This window comes from Oryx dammah, unplaced genomic scaffold, assembly GCF_014754425.2.
Source record: "Oryx dammah isolate SB20612 unplaced genomic scaffold, SCBI_Odam_1.1 HiC_scaffold_10, whole genome shotgun sequence".
NCBI lineage: Eukaryota > Metazoa > Chordata > Mammalia > Artiodactyla > Bovidae > Oryx > Oryx dammah.
The window spans coordinates 8,131,913-8,147,479 of record NW_024070194.1 but is presented as its reverse complement, the minus strand read 5'-3'; the positions used below and the strand labels follow the sequence as shown (position 1 = coordinate 8,147,479).

The 15,567-nt window shown below is 50.0% G+C and overlaps 1 protein-coding gene across 1 annotated transcript in view; it reads right to left on the bottom strand.

Moving 5' to 3' along the window:
* Positions 1-15,567, bottom strand: part of SLC13A3 (solute carrier family 13 member 3) — an 84,216-nt gene that overhangs the window by 3,416 nt on the left and 65,233 nt on the right. Inside the window, exons 9-12 of the mRNA XM_040248201.1 lie at positions 14,226-14,323; positions 9,677-9,789; positions 1,340-1,501; positions 82-219 (exon numbers count right to left, since the gene is read on the bottom strand). Of these exons, the coding sequence (XP_040104135.1) occupies positions 82-219; positions 1,340-1,501; positions 9,677-9,789; positions 14,226-14,323 (511 nt within the window). The remainder of the gene's footprint in view (positions 1-81; positions 220-1,339; positions 1,502-9,676; positions 9,790-14,225; positions 14,324-15,567) is intronic.

The following is a 15,567-nucleotide window of genomic DNA, read 5'->3' as shown; positions in this document are numbered from 1 at the left end:
AGCAGGAGTCCTGCCTGGTCCCTTGCCCGCCCATGGTCCGCCCACTGTTCGGGGCCTCTGCTGGAATACGCCTGCACTCACCATGTCTTTGACCAGCAAGTGTCCGGAGGCAAAGGCGATCGAGTTGGGGGGCGTCGAGACTGGGAGCATGAAGGCGTAGGAGCAGCCGACGGTGCCAGGGATCATCAGGTACAGGGGGTGCACCCGCAGACGGATGGCCTGGGCCCAGCAGTCAGGGGCGAGACCGAAACAGAGAAAGACAGAGAAACCACACGCGAGGTGGAGACAGGAGGAAAGCAAGGGACACGGCGACAGATGGAGAGACGAGAAAAGAGCCAGAGATGTCCGGAGAGGGATGCGTGGAGGGACAGAGAACAAGTGAAACAAGCGAGAAGATGAATTTAAAGACACGCAGAGAGAAACGCAGCCAGAAATACAGACACGCAGGCCGAAGGAGAGACACACAGACAAGAAGAGAACCATACAGAGGGAGACAAGAGAGAACGTTCCTAGGTTAGCAACGTTCCAAGGTCCCGCGCAGGTTTATCAGGGAGGATGGGCAGGGGAAATTATTCTAGAACACTCCCTCTCCACCTTGAGTGCATATCAGAGTCACCTGGAGGGCTGGTGGCCCCATCTCTCACAGAGTTGCTGAGTCAGCATGTGTGGGGTTTGTTTCGGCTGGGGGCGGGTGGGAGGCTGGTGGTGGCAAGAATTTGCATTTCTGACAAGATCCCAGATGATGCTGACGCTGCTGGTCCACATTTTGAGAATTTTGAAAATGTGCTGGGACCACATATTGAGAATCACAATTCTAAAACCTCATGCCCTCTGCCTGGTCCTTCTCAAATGGTCCAAACAAGTAGGTAGAGAGCAGGGATGCTGCTAAACATCGTACAGGGCAGAGCTTCACATAACAGAATTCTCCGGCCCCAAGTGTCCATAGTGCTGAGAAACTCTGCTTTAAAGGGAAGCTAGAGCTTTGCCTACCGCTAGAATTTCTGGTATCATTATCTGTCTACACAGATTTTCTACTTCTTCTTAGTCCATATTTGGTCATTTCTGTTTTCCTAGAAAACTCCTTATGTCACCACGGGTTGCTTTTCCCAAAGGAGGCCCTCTGGTGTGCTTTGAAAATATTTACTGTTTATGCATTTCTTAGAGAAAAAAAAAAGAGAGTATTAAAAAAATCATGGTTCTGACACTTTTATGCATTTTGAACAAGAATGATGACAACTGTGGCCCCCGTGGAGCTCCCAGGATCAAGGAAGAGACTGGTGAACCTGTGTTGAGGGGGGGCTGTTGCCCTCCCATCCCAGGACCCTGTAAGGACCCTCACCAGCTCCGCCAGGACGGGCAGAAAGATGATGATCGTGGCTGTGTTGCTGGCGAACTCGGTGAAGAAGGCGACCACCACAGTGATAAGCAGCACAGCCAGCACCGGGGGCACGCTCTCCAGGGGGTGCAGCCGCCCGCCGATCCACGCCGACAGCCCCGACTCCTGCGGAGGGAGGAAGCGAGAGCACCTCTTTACACCCAGCCTACCGCCGCCTGCCACCCCCAAGCCTGGGCCACGTGGGAGGGGGTTAGGATTGGCTCAGAGTGACAACAACACTCTTTCACATACAGGTTGACTGAGGTTCAGAGAGGGTAGGTCAGCTGCCCAAGGTCACATATTCAATCAGCCTCTCTGCTTCCCGAGCTGCTCTCTACTCCATACTCCACAGGCCCAGAGCCCAACCCCCTGGATCCTTCAAATAACCCATGTGGTTCTCCCAGTAGTTCATTTGGTTTGGGTAGCCCTCATCTGAGTGGGAGGGGGGCACTGGAACCTCCATGTTAAATCTTCTCATTCCTCAGTGATAGCTATCACTTCCCAAAATATTAACATATTTATACAAAGTATTCATTATTAAATTTTATAATTATTATGTATCAGTACATATTAAATATATAATATATATGATATATATATCATATATAATAGAAAACATGCATCAGCTGGAGGTCAAATACAACACAATGAATGTGTGAGTGCTCAGTTGCTAAGTCATGTCTCACTCTTTGCAACCCCAGACTATAGCCCACTAGGCTCCTCTGTCCATGGGACTCTCCAGGCAAGGAAACTGGAGCAGGTTGCTGTTTCCTTCCCCAGGGGATCTCCCCAGCTCAAGGAGTGAACCCAGGTCTCCTGCACTGCAGGCACATTCTTTACCACCAAGCCACCAGGGAAGCCCAGCACAATGAATAGGATTCCCAACAATAAAGATATTTATGATGATTATTACTATGATGGTACACAAACACTACCTTTATTATTTGTATCTTACTCATTAGCATAAGAATCACCAACCGTTCAGCAAGGTAAATATTCCTTCCTGTGTTACAGAGAAGGAATCCTAACTTGGCGAAGTTTTTGTGACTTGCTCAGTGTCCCCAAAATACTAAGATGTGGTTTGCACTCAGAGCCACAGAGTCAGTATACTAACATTCTTCTGCAAAGCGCCCTGTCACCACGTACTCTCTAGTGGACACACCAGACTGTCACTGCACCTCTTAATGAAGGGCAGTGCCTAGAGCTGACCACAGCTCTCCAGGGCAGTAAAGACAAGGTCGATTGTCGTCTCTCTGACTCCAGACTCCACCTGCCATCAATGCTGCAGAATTATCTCCAAGCTCTCTCTCTGCTGACTTCTCCAGGAATTACTCTACTTGCGGGTATTTCATAATGATACTCTCCCCCTTCTGCCCTCCAGGCTTCAAATGTATCCTTAATAACCCAGAATCCAATGCACCTTCGTTAAATCCCCAAAGCAGGAAAACGGATGTAAAATTGTGCTCGATGCTGCCCCCTGGTGGTGCCACGCGGCAATATAGCAATAAGGCTACAGGGGCGCCACCTGTAGGTCGCTTTGTTGACAAAGATAAAGCAGTTGTAGGCTTAGGAGCAGATCAAGGCCGGGGTTGGGTTAGACCCCTAACACTTAGCCAAGTGTGTGTCTACCACAGCCCTTTTATCAGTGCAATATCTTTTGGTACTAACACACTTTGCTTTATCAGAGAACAGGTATGCATTTCTTCTGTGCTGAATAGAAAATTTGCTGTTTATCCAAAACTAAGCTTTCACCGTGGATTCTAGAATATAGTATACTGTTTTGATACAAATAAAATAAATTATTTTATTTGTCCCTACACCATGACTTAAAAGTTATCGTCAAGGAATGAATAATAAATGCTTAAAGATAATTCCCTAGAAGAGACCTTATGAAAAGTAAGGTTCTTCTTTCACACCGGCACTGTTTGACAACCTAGAAATTATAGTGTACGGCAGAGTCCAGACCCTGGCTGCTCCTCTGGAGCAGGGAACCCTGCAGGGAAAAATGGGGCCACTGGTTTTTCTCAGAGGCCACGGCTCTGGCAGAGAGACCGACGGCAGTGTGTGCAATTAAATGGAGAAGGGCTGGGAAGAGGGAATATTAATGACTTGGATGAATGAGGAGCCAAGAGCTTCCCCATAGCCGGGCCTCTGGGTGCCAGGCTTCCAGCCAACCTCCCCACGGCCACTCAGGAGCCTTGGCTCAGTTTCCGTAGCCGGAGGGAGGTCTGGCAGCTTTGTGAGAGAGAAGACCACCCCCCCCCCCCCGCACAACCAGGGGCTCTCGGGGGGAACTCAAGGGGCTTCACCTGCCCTTTCCTGTTCCCTTAGGAATCAGAAGCTCTGTTTCCATGGAAACACACAGCCACAAGGTTTCCCCAGGGACTCCAGGACCAGCAACTCGAAAGGGCAGAGGCGGCATGCCCAGGAGGTGAGGAGAAAGGGCTCTGGAATCAGATGAGGCTTGTTCCCCCACCTTCATCCATTCTGCTGCGTCTTCCTTGGCAAGTAACTAAGCCTTTCTGTGCCTCAGGTCCTTATCTGTAAACTGAGATGCGGCAGTGCTTGTCCTCGGGGTTCCAGACTCTCCCGGCTAGTTCAGCTGGTAGAGCGTGGGAGTCCTGATCCCAGCGCTGTGGGTTCAAGCCCCACATTGGGCAGCTGTTCTTCAACATTTGGGCTTCCCTTGTGGCTCAGTTGGTAAAGAATCCGCCTGCAATGCGGGAGACCTGGGTTTGATTCCTGGGTTGGGAAAGATCCCCTGGAGAAGGGAAAGGCTACCCACTTCAGTATTCTGGCCTGGAGAATTCCATGAACTGTACAGTCCATGGGGTCGCAAAGAGTCGGACACGACTGAACAACTCTCACTTAGGGGGTTATGGCTGGGAGAAAAGGAACTAATCTCTAAAGTTCTTATAAAAATGCTTGGGTACCAGGTAAGTGCCCCAAACATGCCATTGGCCATTAGTGGCATCCAGTCACGAGATACCAGTGGTGGTGGGACACTCAAGAAACTGCCTTGAGTAGTGGTTGTCAAACTGTTCCTTACAGCCCCCAGGGGTGCCAAGAGGTGCCTCAGGCCACTGATGCAGCATGAGAGGGGAAGGCAGAGCTGGCAGGATGGTGACCCCTCTTTCTCCTCCTTTCTCACTTCGATGAGGTCTTTTCTTCCTGATTTCACTGATATACAGAAGGAGCAGATCTTAAAGGAAGATGTTATGGTAGAAATGAAATGTTTCAGGTTGAAATCTCCATAGAAAACCCTTGAAAAATCTCTTTAAAGGCCTCATAAAGACAGTAGGCTCAGCCATGTGTGCACAACTCGATGTAATAATTCTCAGGTAGGGACTTCCCTGCTGGTACTGCAGTTAAGATACAACTAAAGACCCTGCATGCTACAACCAAAACCCAATGTGGCCAAATGAAACAAATCAGTAAAGTAACAAAATAAATATTTTACAGAAGACTGATACTAAAAAAATAGAATTCTTAAGTGGAGAGAGCCAGTGAACTTGATTAAAGGAAAAGAAGAAAAGACTTCATGCACATGCCTGAGCCTTCAAACCACTGTACTGCTTACAGGCTGTGTGGCATTGGGCAAACTAATTAATGTCTCTGCTCCTTGCTTTCTTCAAAGTACAGGTAAAAATAATTCCTATATATAAAAGTACCAAACAGGGCTTATATTACTTATTTAATTTAACAAACACTTAATACAGTGCTTATTCTATGCTGAGAACTCTCCTCAGTACTTTGCTAACATTAACTTATTAATCCTCAGAACAGCTCCATGAAGGAGTGGTGATGTGGGTGTCTGCGTGCCCAGTTGTTCCAACTGTTTGTGACCCCATGGACTGTAGCCCGCCAGCCTCTCCTGTCCATGGGATTCTCCAGGCAAGAACACTGGAGTGGCTGCCGTGCCCTTCTCCAGGGAACAAACCTGTGTCTTCTGCATCTCCTAAATCGGCAGGCAGATTCTTCACCACTGCGCCGCCTGGCAGGGATGAAGTAGTACAGTCATCCATATCTTATGGTTGAAGAAACTGAGGCACAAAGAGGTTGTGATATGCTCAAATAAGTGAAATGAGTTTGGAATTTTGTGCTCAGAATCTGGTTCTTACTTCATAATGCTACCTCTCCAATAAAATGATAAGAACAGTAAGAACAGCAATAATAACAACTCTCCAGCAGAAAATGAGGGATTCAGGAGAATACACGTTTCTACTTGCCTATAGGGTCTAACTCGGCAGTGGCCACAGGACTGGAAAAGGTCACTTTTCATTCCAATCCCAAAGAAAGGCAATGGCAAAGAATGCTCAGACTACCGCACAATTGCACTCATCTCACACCCTAGTAAAGTGATGCTTAAAATTCTCCAAGCCAGGCTTCAGCAATACATGAACCATGAACTTCCAGATGTTCAATCTGGTTTTAGAAAAGGCAGAGTAACCAGAGATCAAATTGCCAACATCTGCTGGATCATCGGAAAAGCAAGAGAGTTTCAGAAAAAACATCTATTTCTGCTTTATTGACTACGCCAAAGCCTTTGACTGTGTGGATCACAATAAACTGTGGAAAATTCTGAAAGAGATGGGAATACCAGACTACCTGACCTGCCTCTTGAGAAACCTGTATGCAGGTCAGGAAGCAACAGTTAGACCTGGACATGGAACAACAGACTGGTTCCAAATAGGAAAAGGAGTATGTCAAGGCTGTATATTGTCACCCTGCTTATTTAACTTATATGCAGAGTACATCATGAGAAATGCTGGGCTGGAAGAAGCACAAGCTGGAATCAGGATTGCCAGGAGAAATATCAATAACCTCAGATATGCAGATGACACCACCCTTATGGCAGAAAGTGAAGAAGAACTAAAGAGCCTCTTGATGAAAGTGAAAAAGGAGAGTGAAAAAGTTGGCTTAAAGCTCAACATTCAGAAAACTAAGATCATGGCATCTGGTCCCATCACTTCATGGGAAATAGATGGGGAAACAGTGGAAACAGTGTCCACTTTATTTTGGGGGGCTCCAAAATCACTGCAGATGGTGACTGCAGCCATGAAATTAAAAGACGCTTACTCCTTGGAAGGAAAGTTATGACCAACCTAGACAGCATATTAAAAAGCAGAGATATTACTTTGTCAACAAAGGTCCGTCTAGTCAAGGCTATGGTTTTTCCAGCGGTCATGTATGGATGTGAGAGTTAGACTGTGAAGAAAGCTGAGTGCCGAAGAATTGATGCTTTTGAACTGTGGTGTTGGAGAAGACTCTTGAGAGTCCCTTGGACTGCAAGGAGATCCAACCAGTCCACTCTAAAGGAGATCAGTCCCGGGTGTTCATTGAAAGGACTGATGTTGAAGCTGAAACTCCAATACTTTGGCCACCTGATGTGAAGAGTTGACTCATTTGAAAAGACCCTGATGCTTGGAAAGATTGAGTGCAGGAGGAGAAGGGGACGACAGAGGATGAGATGGTTGGATGGCATCACCGACACAGTGGACATGGGTTTGGGTGGACTCTGCGAGTTGGTGATGGACAGGGAGGCTTGGCGTGTTGCGGATCGTGGGATTGCAAAGAGTCGGACATGACTGAGCGACTGAATGAACTGATAGGGTCTGTTCCACCCTGATTTAATACCAACTTGCATCACCTGAATATATTTGTCGATTGTTGTAGAGAGAGATTAAACGAGATATGCAGGAAGGTGCCAGAATTAGACCAATTCTTAATTCATGAGACAGTAAAACTGTAACAACAATAAAAGTGGTGAGCCCTCTGCGTTAGCCGCCCGCCAGGTACTTGCCGTCCGTCATGTCATCCGTCCTCAGAACATCCCATTCTACAGGTCATGGTCAACAGATGCTTACTGAGAGAGCATGTAAAGTACCAGGACTTTTCTAGATGCCTAGAAGAGCGATGGAGAAGACAGATATGGTCCTTGCCCTCATGGAGCTTACATTCTAGTAAGACAGACACCAATAAACAAATGAACAGGATTTCCTGCGGGGGGTGGGGGGATGGGTTGTTGTTTGCTATTTAGTTGCTAAGTCGGGTCCGACTCTTTTGTGACCCCCGTGAACTGCAGTTTTCCAGGCTCCACTGTCAGTGGGATTTCCCAGGCGAGAATCCTGGCGTGGGTTGCCATTTCCTTCTCCAGGGTGGGGGGTGGTCTTCCCAACCCAGGGAGTGAACCTGAACCTCCTGCACTGGCAGCCAGATCGTTTACCACTGAGCCACCAGGGAAGCCCACAGCCTGAGGGGTAGCTATGGCTACAGGAAGTACTCAGGGTGATAAGAGAGAGGGGGGCTGTGCGTCGGGCAGAGGCTACCTTAGATATGGTGCCGGAGAGGGTTTCTCTGGGGAGGTGACCTTGAAGCCGAGACCTGAGGGTAAGGACTCAGAGATCTCAGGGGAGAGCATTCAGCAGAGAGGAAGCAGGTGCAAAGGTCCTGGGGGTGCAAATGAGTTTAGTGTGGCCAAGGAGCAGGCCAGTGGGGCTGGAGAGGAGCCCTGAGGGGAGAGAGATAAGAGCTGATGTCGGGGTGATGGGCGGGGGCTGTTGTCTGGAGGTCCAGGCAAACTTTCAGACTAGAGTCTAACTAGGTGGGGGAGGCATGGACAGGGGGCTGGGGGCGGGGCTGTTGTCTGGAGGTCCAGGCAAACCTTCAGACTAGAGTCTAACTATGTGCGGGAGGCATGGACAGCTTTGCAGCAGGAGGAGACTGGCGAGAGCATCAGGCAGGTTTAAGCAAGTTACTCAAGCTCAGCGCAAGCACTGGGGTCTGCTTCCAGCCCGTCAGAACCAGCAGGTGGGCATCTACACATCCAGGCTCCCTGTGGGCCTGGTCCGAGGGCCTCCAAGCCCCGGGAGGCCTGGCGGTGACCTGGCGAGGGCACTGGGCCGGGGCTGCGAAACAGGACGTGCCATGAGCACTCTGGTCCCTCCTGGGACAGGCTGCCTGGGGAGGGGATGGTGTGAGCAGGGGTTGGGGGAGGGGGCCGCTGTCACACAAAGTCTTTATTGCACAGAAACCCCGGCCGGCTGCCCAAGCCTGGGCTGGGAGCCAGACTGGCCTCCCCAGCCTGCTTAGCGGTCCTGCAGCCCAGCCCCCACTGCGAGCCAGGCTTTGTCCACCACTCTGAGCACAGAGAAGCCTCTGGGGTGCGGGTCAGGCTCAGGGTGAGGCAAGGGCCATGTCCTCTTATTAAATGGCACCATTTCCACCGAGTTGCTCAGGGCAAGAACCTCCACTTTTCCCCACTTAGTAATTGTCACAACTCTACTCGATGGGCACCATTACTGTGCCCATTTTACAGATTAGGAAATGGAGGCACACAGCTCAGAGGTGGAGGACTGACTCCAACCCAGGTGGTCTGAGTCCACTGCCCATGCTTTCCACTTTTGCCCTGCACGGCCTTCTAAGACCTGGGTAACATGCCACTTCCTCCTGGAAGCCTTCCCTGCTATGTCCCAAGCAAGAGGCAGTAGTGAGAGGAGTCTGACAAGTTCAAATCCCAGCTCTGCCCCCTCTGGGCTGTGTTCCCTCATGCTCTGGAGCCCGTGTGCCACATTTAGAGAATTGGTGTGCTGCCATGGAAGATCCTGTGTGACACAGCTAAGGCCGGTGGCTCAGATGGTAAAGTGTCTGCCTGCAATGCGGGAGACCTAAGTTCGATCCCTGGGTTGGGAATATCCCCTGGAGAAGGAAATAGCAACCCACTCCAGTACCCTTGCCTGGAAAATCCCATGGACAGAGGAGCCTGGTAGGCTACAGTCCGTGCATTAATAGTAACACCAAGTAGTTAATATTCATAATATCTGGGCTCTAGAGCCAAACTACTTGGCCTCTAATCCTGAGGACATAGCTGTGTGGCCTTAGGCAAGTTACTTTACCTCTCTGTGCCTCAGTTTCCTAATCTACAGAATGGGGATAATGGTGGCATCTACCTCATAGGCTTGCTGGGAGGTTTAAATACACTAATATGTGTAGAGCATGTTAAACAGTGCCTGTAGCAGGGTCAGCCTGCTAGGGTGCGTCCTCTGTTCACATAGGACCCTCGGGTCATGATATTAGTATTAGCAGTACTGGCACAATACTCACTGCCAGCTCCTTGAGGTCCCACACTGTACCATTTTCCTCTTTCTCTGGGCAGCACCAGGCACAGCAGGGAGCTGTGATCACCCCCACGTGGGAGATGGGGCATCTGTGCGGCCGGTGGGGCTCGCTCTGTCCCACGCCTGCAGCTGCCCCAGGATGGGTGCTCACCTCCCCGAGCTGCCTGCCGCATACCCCTCTTACCTCGCAGCCTTTGGCCATGGCAAAGCCCCCTCCCAGGAGAAGGATGATGTTCCAGGGCACCGTGTCCTGGGCCCTCTTCCACGTCAGCAAGGGCACTGTCTCTGTGTTGGGAGCTGGGCGGAGAGAAGACACTCAGCTTGGGAGGGGATACCCAGCTCCTCCCACCACACCCCCACCCCAGGCAGGGAAGGGACCCGACACACTCTCAGGACCCTCAACCGGAGGAGGGAACATCAGCCCCTGGAGCCCCGTCTCCGTGGGGACACGCAGGGGTCTCCAGGAAGCCACAGTCTGGCTTCAGCATCCCATTCAGGAGTTTCAGGGAAAAAAAACAGAAGCATCATGACAGGGCATTTGCTCTACTCAGAATCTTCTGGAATTGCACAGTTCACATGCAGAACATCCTTTCAGTTCCTAACAGCCCTTCTGAGTAAGTGTTACTTTCACCCTCGTTTACACGAGAGAACGTCCTCTTTGTAACTGAACGTGTACAGAGAGGAGAAAAAAAGAGGAAGGAAATTCAGGATAGTAGAAACCGAGGGAATGTCTGGTCCCTGGAATCATGAGGCAAATTGTATTTCTTCAAAAGCAGGGATGTCTGCAGCGGATAGAACAAGGGGCTGGTGAACGTCTGTTGTAAAGGGGTGGCTGCTGCTGCTGCTAAGTCACTTCAGCCGTGTCCGACTCTGTGCGACCCCATAGTCGGCAGCCCACCAGGCTCCGCTGTCCCTGGGATTCTCCAGGCAAGAACACTGGAGTGGCTTGCCGTTTCCTTCTCCAATGCATGAAAGTGAAAACTGAAAGTGAAGTCACTGAGTCGTGTCCAACTCTCAGCGACCCCATGGACTGCAGCCCACTAGGCTCCTCCGTCCATGGGATTCTCCAGGCAAGAGTACTGGAGTGGGGTGCTATTGCCTTCTCTAGTAAAGGGCTGGAGAGGCACTAATTCAGGCTCTGCAGGTCTCTGTTGCAGTCAGGCTGCCACGGAAGCATGGAAGCAGCCACAGAGACGGCAGACACACATGGACAGGGCCGCGTCTCCACGAAATTCTATTTTCAAAGCGGGTGGCAGCCAGATTTGGCCCACGGGTGGTAGTTTGTCATCCCTGCACTGAGAACATCCTCCGGGTCTTTGGTTCGCTGCGGGTCCCTGGAACATGACCTTGCCTCTCAGAGCCCCCATATCCTCAGCTGACCCCTGACACAATAACGGAAGCTGGTAGGTCCTTGTGGGCACTGATGAGGCAGTGATGGAGCTGTGGGCAGAGGGACATTTCGGTTCAGTTCCCAGCTGCCTGGCACCTGGAAGTCACCCCATAAACACTTGTCAGATGATAAATACAACACACGGAGCCCAGTGCCTGGCACCGAGTAAGCTCCCTGGAACCGGGCCTTCTCACTGCGGGCTGCCAGCAGCCTCCCTGGAGGAGGATGGGTCTGACCCATTCAAGGTTCCCCGCTGCCAGGACAGTCCCTGGTTAAACACTCTTTGATATTTTTGTTTCCCCTTTTTGGTGTTTTTCAAAATTTTGTAGCATGGTTATCTAAAACAAAAGTTTCTAACTGGATAATAAAGACAACCCAAAGCTACTTAATAAAGCCCCTCTACTAAACAGTCCATGGGGTCACAAGAGTCGGACATGACTGAAGCGACTTAGCACATATGAGATGCACGCAGCCCATGGGTGTATACATGTGGTCCTGATGTCACACACCGCCAGCGGATTCATCGGCCAAACCCAAGTATGAGTAAGCCCAGAGCTAGAAGAGGCAGCTGGAGTTATCAGGTGGCCCAGCTCTTGGCCTTTAGATGATAAAATAGTATTTCACTAAAGAGGCACCCAAGGTCTGAAAAAGTGACCCACTTAGAAGGTAAGGGTTGTACAAGCAGAGGGAGGAGGCCCTGAGGATGAGTTTAAGGGAGTTAAGATAATGAGGTTAAGTGAGTTAAGTGGTGAGAGTTTATAAAACTGCTCACCATATGGTGAAGTCAATTAATGTCAGCTGTTACTGCCTTTATTATCTTCCCACCCAACCATGCCCTTGGCACTATTTCTTATAAACGCAGCCTTTGACTGAATTTCTCACTTCTGGCTCTACGTTATACTCTCTGCCTTCTAGAGCAGGAGCTGAAGGCACAGACTTTGAGGTTGAACTAGAATTCAGTCCTGGCTCTGCCATTCAGCTGTGTGACTTGAGCCAAATGCCTCTACCTCTCTGAGCTTCAGAGTTCTCATCTGCCAAAGGGAGCAGCAGTACCTCCCTGGAGACCAATTTGGACGATGACCTGGGCCGTGTGTGCAACGGGCTCAGCACAGGGTGTGGGCCGGAGCGAGTCCTTGGCCATTCCATTAGCAAGTGTATACTGGGGACCTACCCTAGCCCCTGAGGATATGGAAGTGGCCAACACAGGAAAAAAAACAAAAACCCTCCTGTTGGAAAACTTACATCCCAGTAAGTAAGGCAGGTGATAAATCAATGAATGTATCATGTTGGGAAATTTTATGTGCTATGGGAAAAAAAAAAAGAAAATATAGGAAAGAGACTGAGAGTGCAGAGGAGGAGCGCTTTTCTAGATGGTGTAGTCAGAGGAGGCTTCTCTGGAGAGGTGACCTTAGGGCAGAGTCTGGGGAGAGTGATGGAGTGAGCCATTCGGATGTCTGGAGGAAGAGCCTGTTGGGCAGAGAGGGAGCAGAAGCGATCATCACCTCCCACATCACAGTCATCCTCTTTCTCCACTTCAACAACACCATCCACAGCAGCCTCCCCCTCGCCTTCCTCCCCCTCTTCATCATCACCCACATCGCCATCACCAGCCACAAGCACAGTGCACGGCACCCAGCAGGCGGAGCCTCAGTGCTGGGGGAGCCGTCATAAAGGAGCTGCAAGTACCACTCAGACCCGCAGAGGAACGGGAGACAGTGGGCAAGAGGAAGAAAGCCCAGCTTGGCTTGGATGTCTGGGGTCCACCTCCCGTCTCTTTTTAACTGGCGGTGTAACCTTAATCAAGTCACTTTCTCTCCATGAGCACTGACGGACCACTCTCTGAGGCCGTGTGGAAGGCATGGGTGTTGAGTACTGGAGTCAACGCTTTAGGAGAGTAGCAGAAAGTGTGTGGGACTTGATGCTTCGAGGGACAGAAACCGGGGGCAGGAAGTAGAGCAGTGGGAGTGGGTACTGTGTGGGAGAGGGTGTTCTGAGGGGACCACTCTACCGGGGAACAGAAGCTAGAGTTAGGCAGGAACGCTAATGAGTAGAATGCCAAAGCTCAGAAACAGGAGAAACTCTGAAAACAAAAAAGTTTTAAAAAAGTGAAAGTGTTAGACAATCAGTCGTGTCCAACTCTTTGGGACCCCATGGACTGTAGCCTACCAGGCTCCTCTGTCCATGGAATTCTCCAGGCAAGAATACTGGAGTGGGTTGCCATCCCCTTTTTTCCAGGGGATCTTCCCAACCCAGGGATCGAACCTGGGTCTCCTGAACTGTAGGCGGATTCTCTACCATCTGAGCTACCAAGAAACTCTGAACAGATCAAGAAATGATACAGGGAGTGGATGGTGAGGAAAGCCAGCTGGAAGCAAGACAGAGAAGCAGGGAGGAAGAGAACAACTGACTCCTGTTCAGTGGCAGAGCCTCAAAGCCCACAGTCTAAGCCACCTGACCCCAGGCTTGGGGTCCACCTCTGCCAGAGTATACTCCACACGTGCAAACCTCCACTCCTCCTGGAAACTGGAGCTGCCGCTGGAATACGCTTTTCTTCCTCCAGCAGTAAGGGTTAGATCACAACCCCTATTTCCTGACCTCTGGCCCAGAGCTCATCCCACAGCCTCGGAGGGTGATGGGCCAGCCGCGGCCTCTGTCACCGGGAGCAAGTATTGGCGCCTTCTTCTGCAGACACCAGGTGAAATCCCAGTGGGGTCATAATCTGGAGATCTGAAGGCCAGCTTACAGACGCGTTGGTTTGGGTGCTCAGTGATTTCCTGAGGCTGGAATTGAACGCCTGGGTCTAGGTTTGCCACAATCCCCTGCTTCCTCTCCGTCTAGAATCCAGCAGATTTCCATCTCTGGCTCCTTAGGCTGTTGCTTTGGGCCCAGAGTTTTTCTGGGCAGAGCCGAGGCTATTGTAGAGGCACTTACACGACTAAAGAAAATAGATGTCCACAAATTTCTTCTTCAAGAAATAAAGATTTTATTTGTGGACACCGACATTTGAATTTCATGTCATGTTGACGAGTCAGAGATATACATATACATATATTTATTCTTTTCAACCATTTAAAAAATGTGAAAGCCATTATTCTGAGTTCAGGGACTGTACAGAAACAGCCACCAGCTGGGTTTGACCCAGAGACTCTAACTGCTAACCCTTGCCTTGGACTGTCACCTCTGGCACCTCTGTACTCAGACCTGCTAAAAGCTCAGACAGGGAGAGGGAAGCAGTGGGATTGTGTGTTTGGACAACGGGGCTGTCAGTCTCAGGAGGGCCCCCCCTTCAGGCCACTGACCACCACGCTCCAGGCCACTGATGCCCCGGCCTTGCCCACCTTACCTTTAAAGTCAAACCACCACTTGAGGGACGGCTTTTGTGACGGGAAGAAGAACAAGATGGTGACAACGGACACGCCGGTGACAGCGTCAGAAATAAACCTGCAAGGACAAGGCATCTCAGCAGGCCAAGGCTTAGCAGCTCTGCAGCTGAGGATCTGTGGCAGGGGCTTAGGCCCACTGGGAGGGGACGCTGTTGGAGGCCAACGATTGTTCTGCACTGCGCTCGGCAGAGACGCGAGCCGCCCGTGGATGCGAAAGCACTTTATCCACAGCTCCCTGGGGCGTTTAGACTCTGCTGGAGCCAAACCAATGTTTATCCTCCCACTTCAAGGACCCTAGGAAGAGGGATTTGATCAAGGAGGGGAGAATCTGAGAGCCGCAGAAGGCTGGAGTCTGTGGAACCCCTATGCATCACTATAACTGGGGCTCCTGTGAAGCCCTGAGTGTATTTGTTCAGCTCCTGTTTGCACTCCTCCTGGGGTGCGCAGCTTAGCACACAAAGATGCAACCCAGAGATGCAGCTCACACCAGCAGAGCCCACCTCACAGCCCCTCGAAACCTCCCTGCCACCTTCCAAGAATCCACAATGGTCCGGTGGGGATATCAACCCCACCGAAGTCTCAGAGACAGTCCTCAGGCACAGGTATCTTCCCTTTCAAATAAGGAATCTGAGTCTCAGAGAACAGCGGCAACTTGCTCAGGGCCAGACCATGGTCTGTAGAAGAGATGACTTTGAACTCAGATATTTCTGGCTCTGAGTTCAATAAAGCACAGAGCCAAATGCCAACAAAGGCGCTTTCAGCCCACACATTTGGGAAGAAGAGTATTCAAATGGCCAAGAAACTGGGAAAGATGGTCAGTATCAATGTAATAGAGAAACACAGATGAAAACACGTGCTAACAGACAAGTATAACGTGAAAAGGCGGACAATATCTAATGGGGATGTTGAGAAACACAGGCTATTGGTGGGAAAATAAACTTTCTGAAGGGGGAGCTGGCAGTACGTTTCAAAACTTTATGTGTGAATACCCCTTGATCCAGTTGTTGTACATCTAGGAATTTATCTTCAGGGAATGACTGGGCTCTTATACACAGATTATATACCAGGATGTTCATTACTGATAAGAACAAAAAAAAAGGGGGGGGGTATTTTTAGTAGGGACAAGTTTAAATAAATTGTGTATTAGCATATGTATAATGAAGTACCCCTTGCTTGTTTAAAAAAAAGATAAATAACATCAACTGTTATGTTTGACACGGAAATGCAACTGAGATACCTTGTAAACTAAAACAAACAAAAAAAAAAGCAAGTTTTTGGGACTTTCCTGGTGGTCCAGTGGTT